Source organism: Tupaia chinensis, unplaced genomic scaffold, assembly GCF_000334495.1.
Source record: "Tupaia chinensis unplaced genomic scaffold, TupChi_1.0 Scaffold000159_1, whole genome shotgun sequence".
Lineage (NCBI taxonomy): Eukaryota > Metazoa > Chordata > Mammalia > Scandentia > Tupaiidae > Tupaia > Tupaia belangeri.
The window spans coordinates 6,052,705-6,058,975 of record NW_006159630.1 but is presented as its reverse complement, the minus strand read 5'-3'; the positions used below and the strand labels follow the sequence as shown (position 1 = coordinate 6,058,975).

Sequence of the window (6,271 nt, the reverse complement as noted above, 5' to 3'; positions counted from 1 at the left end):
CCCCCTGCCACTCTGACAGGCAGGGCTCCTTCTCCCTGGCCGGCCTCAGGTCAAACAGCAGGTGTTGCCTCTGAGCTGGAAATACTGCTCTCCAGGCCCCAGCCTCCTACCTGGATGGGGGTAGAAAGCCCTGTGGGCTCCCGGGAGCTCAGGAAACAGTCAGCAGGCTCTGAAAAATCAATAGCAAAGAATGAGCAGAGGCCCAGAGCCCTGGGCCTGCGTGGACCAGGAGAGGCCGGCATCCCTCACGTTCCAGGGCCCCATAAGGAACTTGAAGCACTTCTTCCTTGCCCAGAGTTAAGCCCCCAAACAAAGCAGAAAACACACCAGAGAGTTCTCCAGGGGCAGCCCCCGTCCTTGGGTCACCAGCAGGGAGGGTCAAGTCAGCTTGGTTCCTAGTCACAGGGGACCTGAGGACATGCAACGGGGGCAAGGTGAACAGCTCAGCGTGGAGGACACAGGTGGATGGGGAGAGCTGGTGCCTGGAGTAGAGGGACACTCAGGTTCAAATCCCAAATCAGAGGCCTGGTGACTGGCGGTGTGCGGAGCGAAGCCGCGGCTGTGCTGGCGGCTGGCAGGGGGAGACCCAGTTTCAGGAGGCATTACCGAACGGGCCTGGTGTGGGATCGAATTCCACGCTCGCAAACCACGTCTGTCTCCTGGCAGTTGCTGCCCATCTCTCTCTGAGGAAGGCAGTCTGTGCCCCCCTCCCCGTGTCCCCCAGCTGTGGACATACCCTGCACCACCAGGCCTGGCAGATGGGGTTCCTTGTACTGGCGGTCCCGAGGCCCCTCCGGAAGCTGCCTGCTCAGGCTCTTGAGTGCCGGCAGCAGGATGGCTGAGGAGGTCAGGGTTAAAGGTGACGGGGACAGGAGACCCAGAAGTGTGACGCCCCTGGCGGCTCTTCTTCCTGCTCGCCCTCTGCCCTCCTCCTACCCCGCTATCCTGCCACGGGGCGTTCTCCTCCCAGGTCTGAGCCCGTTGGTCTGTGGGCTTCCCTTCCCCTCCCACACTCCTCCCAGCCTGAGTCCACGGGGCAGTCCTGGGAGCAGTGCGGACATGCCATCCTCAGCAGAGTAGGCTGGGGTTCAGAGCCTTGTTTGGGGGCACCCAGCTTGGCTCAGCTTAGACTGAGGCTCTGCTCAATCTCGTCCCAGGCCTGCCATCTGTCATGCTACCTCCCTCTAGGTTCTCAGGGCTGGAGAGAACATGGGCTCTTCTGTTCTGGCGTGTTTTCACAGAAGCACCCAACACCTCCCAAGGCTCCGGGCACTTCCTCTGGACCCTCCTGGCCTTGCCGGCCCTTGGCCCTCAGAGGTTACTCACTGGCCACTCTGTGGCCTCTCCAGTTGAAGGTGGCTGGATCCCACCCAGCTGACCCTGTGACGTGAGTCCTGGACTTGGTGGTGTGAGGAGCTGCCTCCTGGCTTCTCTGACGTACCCAGCTCCCACCCGGTTTACACGGGCATGCGTCAGCAGAAGCGCCGTCCAGTCTTCCCCTACCTGACCAAGTCAGACCTGTCCCCAGCAATCAGGGCGTGAGTGCCAACAGCCCCTGGGCAGAGCCAGGGAACCATCAGCTCTCTGCAGTGCCCAGGAGGGAGAAGTGCCCCACCGTGTACTGCGGCAGTCCCCACGGTGGCTTTGACAGGTGAGTTGGACTAAGCTGGCCCTGGAGGGCCCTGCCCAGAGCCGCCCTCCAGCTGGTAGAGCAGCCCTAGTCCATACCTGCCAGGAGGGGGATGGTCTCCTGTCCCCCTGGAGTTCCAGCCCTTCGAGGCCCCAGCACGTTCCTCTCTGGCCAGACTTTGTGACTTCTTCCGAGACAAGGCATGGCTCAGCCAGTCCTCCCCGTCTTTCTCTTCAGGTGCTCCCAGCTTGGAGGCCTGGCTGGCTTTGGCAGGGGACCCGGCACCCTCAGCTGGTGGCTTTGCCCCCGAGGTGGACAGCCCAGCTGGGGCAGAGTGCCGGCCTGGGACAGGGTGCTGGCTGGCAGGCGGGGGTCAGGAGGGTGTGGCGAGCACTGAGCCTCCCCGCCGGGCCTCTCTGGTGGGAGAGGGCGGGAGCAGGTCCAGGTCATCATCCTTGAGGCCCAACCAGTCAGCGCCTCCCTTCCTCGGCTGGCTGGGGCTGGAAGTCACTGGAGGGCTCTGTTTGGAGCCCGGTTCTCCCTTGTGTTCTGGGCCACCTTCTGCTAAGAACCTACCTCAAGACAGAGGAGAGGCTGTCAGGTTGCTGGTCCCAGCAGCCCCCTTACCAGCCTTTCCCTCACTGCTTGGGGCTGTTAGGGCCACCACAAGGAGTCTGTGGTACACAGAGCTCTCTGCACAGCCGGCCTGAGGCTGGGGGACAGTGACTTCTGGGCCAGCTCAGGCAGTGGGCGGCAGCAAGCCTGTGCTGTCTGTTAAAACACTGCACAGCAGACACCCTGTCCCCCAACACGTAGACCAGGGATAATCGTGTCACGGAGAATGACCACAGGCAGGCATGTGCAAAGGAAAAGTCAGTTGGACTGAGTAGTTTCCAGGGTCCCCAGATCTGGCTCAGTTGCCACTGCCCAGCGGTCACTGAGGGGGTGGGTAGACATGTCCCTGTGTATACAGACTTGTCTAGACAGGAGAGATTGGCTGAGGGGGCTGCAGGCAGGCTATGGGGGCTTTTCCCAGCCGACATCCTGTCTCAGGCCACGCCATGCCTGCAGCCAGGCCACCTACCTGACCGACTGCCGGCGGGACTGCCGGCCCTCGGAGGAGCCCATGGTAGGCTGGTAGGCCCCAAAGGTGAAGTCCTTGTCGCCCCAGGTATCTTCTTTGTCTGGATTAAGGGGCCTGTGACCGTGATCTGGAGCAGAGAAGCCAACTCTTGTGGTTGCAGAACCCCGTTTACGTAAAGCTGAACCGGTGGTGTGACATGTGGGACAAGCAGAGGTGCAGCTGCCCGGGAGGAAGTGAATGGGCACATGCAGCCCCGTCCTGGGGGCTGAGAAAATGCAGTCGGGCATGCCCTGGGATCCCATGAGGTCAGCCCCAGGGTGCTGCACATGTTGCAAGAACGACCCTCGACAGAGGGCTTGCGGGCCGCTGCTGTGACAAATGAGCTGCTGTTCATTAGAGGGCCAGGACACCAACATAACGAGCCACACCAGTGTGTGTTCATCAAACAGCGTCTAGGCAAAAACAATGGGCCAGCCGAGACCTGGTGGTTAGGGGGCTGGACCCCACGCAGCCAACCCTGCAGTTCGAGTCCTGGACCTGGTGGTTTGAGAAACATGTCAGACACATGTGTGTGCCCAAAACCTCAAAGGTAGGGAGAGATGGAGGAAAAGGGATTGTGGTGTGACCATGAAGCTGCTGTCCCACTCTCTCTGGCGAGTGCACGTGCCCTCTGGCAAGTTAAGAAAAAAACAAAATAGTGACCAGCAGATGGCATAACAGTTACGTTGCTGGACTCCCACATAGTTGACTGTGGTTTGAGTCTTGGACTCGGCTGCTTAAAACTCACGCTGGGCACACGCATGCCCTAAATCCCAAGAGGAGAATGGAGAAGGGACTGCGGTGTGGCCCATGCGGTGGGGGTGATTTCTCGCTCTCTCGCTCTCTCTCTCTCTGGCAAGAGCATGCGCCCTATAGCTGAAAAAAAAAAAAGCACTGACCGCGGTTTGGCTGTTATTTCACGCCCTTTGTGTCAGTTCTGTGTACAGTGTCCGGGGTGTGTCCCGGTGTGAAGCACATTCCGGGGTCCCCCGGCCCTGGCCCTGACGAGCCTCCTCACCCTGTGGCCTCTGGTACTTGGCGGCAAGCTTGAACTCTCTGTGTTCCCCAGTGCCCGGGCGAGCCAGGAGTTGGGTGGCGGTGCCTCGACCCAGCAGCTCATCCAGCTTGGAGCGGGCAGGGCGGGGCACTTCCCTGCAGGAGGGACGCAGGGCAGGCTATGAGAACACTGTGGGCTCCCAGGTCGGCTGAGCGCCCTCTGGCTCCCCCAGCCCAGTGACAGCACCCAGCCAAGGGCCTCCACTCAGTGGGGTCCTTACGGCCCTGGCGTCTGCTTCCTCTCTGCTTTGGGACTGTCTCCAAACCCCAGGCTGGCCATGATGTCCTCTCCATCGTCAAACAGCAACTCTTCTTTCTTTCGGACAGGGGTGTCCCCAGGAGTGAGTGGAATAGAAGGAGCTGAAAGACAGAACACAGGGCCCGTGCCTGTAGCCTCCCTGCCCTTGGCTGTGGCATCTGAAGGGCCGGGGGAGGGTGTCTGCAACTCTGACTTCTGGGAGGCAGCAGGCATCGCTGCCTGATGTGCCCACAGGACAGATCGCTCCCCCTGCTCCCAGACTCCTGCACCCCACCTCCCTGTTCCTTACAGAGCTCTGGGGAGGGCCCTGGTGCCACACAGAAAGCTCAGTGGGCCTGCTGCCGGCAGACTGCCTGGAGACAGGCCCACGCCACCTACCCTGACCTCTGCTGGGGCTCCTGCCAGACGCTGTCTTACTCTCCGTCACAGTCGGCTTCTGGGCAGCACCTTCCTCATCCAAGAGGAGCCCTGCCAGGGGGTCTTCCAGGTCTCACCACCGGGATCGGGGGAGGGGAGAAAACAGGTCCGACTGCGGCACTCCACTCAGGAAGCAAGCCTGACGCTGGCGATCAGCCGAGGTCCCTGGCTGCTCTAATGCATACTCAAGCCCCACAGCACCTGCAACAAGGCAGGGCCGGGGGCACTGACAGAGATGAGCCCCAGCCAGGAGATAGGGAGCCCCAGGCCCATGTGCACGGGCCTCTGACTCTGCTGGCTGCATGGCCTGGACTCACCCTTTAAGGCACCGAAGAGAAGTGAAACATTCATGCATTTACAAAGGAAAAGGGGCCTCTTCCTAGACTTTATAAAACCTCCCCTCTTCCTTTATGATTCTATGAAGCTTCTTTGGCTTCCAAGTCCTTGCAAATGAGTTCCCTAATATCCCGGGCCAATACAACAACGAAGGCTCCATGAATTCAGAGAACTAGGTCAGGGCTCGAGCTCGAGTCCTTCCTCTGTGACTTGACCTCAGGCCAGCAAGCAAGTGCTACCCAGGCTACTCTGCCCTCAAACCAGAGTCCCAGCAACATGGTGGGGGCCATGGTACCTTCAAAGGAAACGCCCCTGTGCTGATGCCCAAAGCTGTTTGGAGACGGCTTCTTCGTGGCAACGGTGTTCCCTGCAGGAGGAAGGGAGGCACGGTCATGAGCCCGGGTCTCTCCAGGCCAAGCCCCTGCACACACGCACCATGGCCTGAGCCCTGGGAAGCTGAGGCTTTGTAGCTGTAGACAGCCATGAGATAGGAGGTCACCTTCTGCCCCCTCGCCATGGTCACCACAGACTGACACATGTGCAAGAGTGACACGGGCTATCATGCAAGTCTGCATATGGATCAGAGCTTATGCACACAGGCATGTGGCGCTCAGGCCGAGGAAAGCCACAGGACACGAGCGCCTCCTCCTGTACGTTTTTTTTCCACGCATGCTCACCAGAGATGGGAGTGGGGCGAGTGAGAAATCACCCTCTGGGGGGATGGCCACACCACAGTCCCTTCTCCTCTATCTTCCTCTTGGGACTTTGGACATGCACATACATGTGCCCACCATGATTTTCTTTTTTATTAATAGAGGTTTTTGCTATAGGGAGTGTGTGCTTGCTGGAGAGACAGAGAGAAACAGAGAGACAGACAGTGAGAAACTGGGACCAGCAGATGGCATAATGGTTAAGTTGCTGGACTCCCACGTAGTCGACCGTGGCTCGAGTCCCAGACCCAGCGGCTTAAAAGTCATGGGGTGGGGGGGCAGCAGGTGGCATGGTGGTTAGGGCGCTGGAATTCCCACATGGCTGATCACGGTTCGAGTCCCAGACTTGGTGGCTTGCTTTCTCACTTTCTCCCCCCTCTCTGTCTTTCTCTGGCAAAACTCATGTAAAATAAATAAATAAAAATAAACAAATTCTAAAAATAAAACTCATGCCGGATGCATGTGTGTGCATGAGATTTCTGTCTCACTGTCTCACTGGCAGGCATGTGTGCCCTAAATCAAAAATCTCTATCTCAAAAAATAGAAAGTGAGGGGAACCAGCAGTTAGCGTAATGACTATGTCGCTGGACTCCCACGTAGTCGACCGCGGTTCGTGTCCCGGACCCGGTGGCTTAAAACTCACGCCAGGCGCGTGTGCATGCGTGCCCAAGATCCCGAGAGGAGAATGGAGGAGAAGGGATTGCGGCGTGACCATCCCCCCTGGGGGGTGATTTCTCGCT

The 6,271-nt window shown here is 59.3% G+C and overlaps 1 protein-coding gene across 1 annotated transcript in view; it reads right to left on the bottom strand.

Annotated features, from left to right (window-relative positions):
• FBF1 (Fas binding factor 1) overlaps positions 1 to 6,271 on the bottom strand; it is a 31,390-nt gene that overhangs the window by 12,466 nt on the left and 12,653 nt on the right. Inside the window, 9 exon segments of the mRNA XM_006145787.3 lie at positions 111 to 169; positions 328 to 410; positions 737 to 838; positions 1,729 to 2,202; positions 2,715 to 2,841; positions 3,772 to 3,905; positions 4,031 to 4,169; positions 4,447 to 4,557; positions 5,117 to 5,188. Coding sequence (XP_006145849.1) covers positions 111 to 169; positions 328 to 410; positions 737 to 838; positions 1,729 to 2,202; positions 2,715 to 2,841; positions 3,772 to 3,905; positions 4,031 to 4,169; positions 4,447 to 4,557; positions 5,117 to 5,188 — 1,301 coding nt within the window.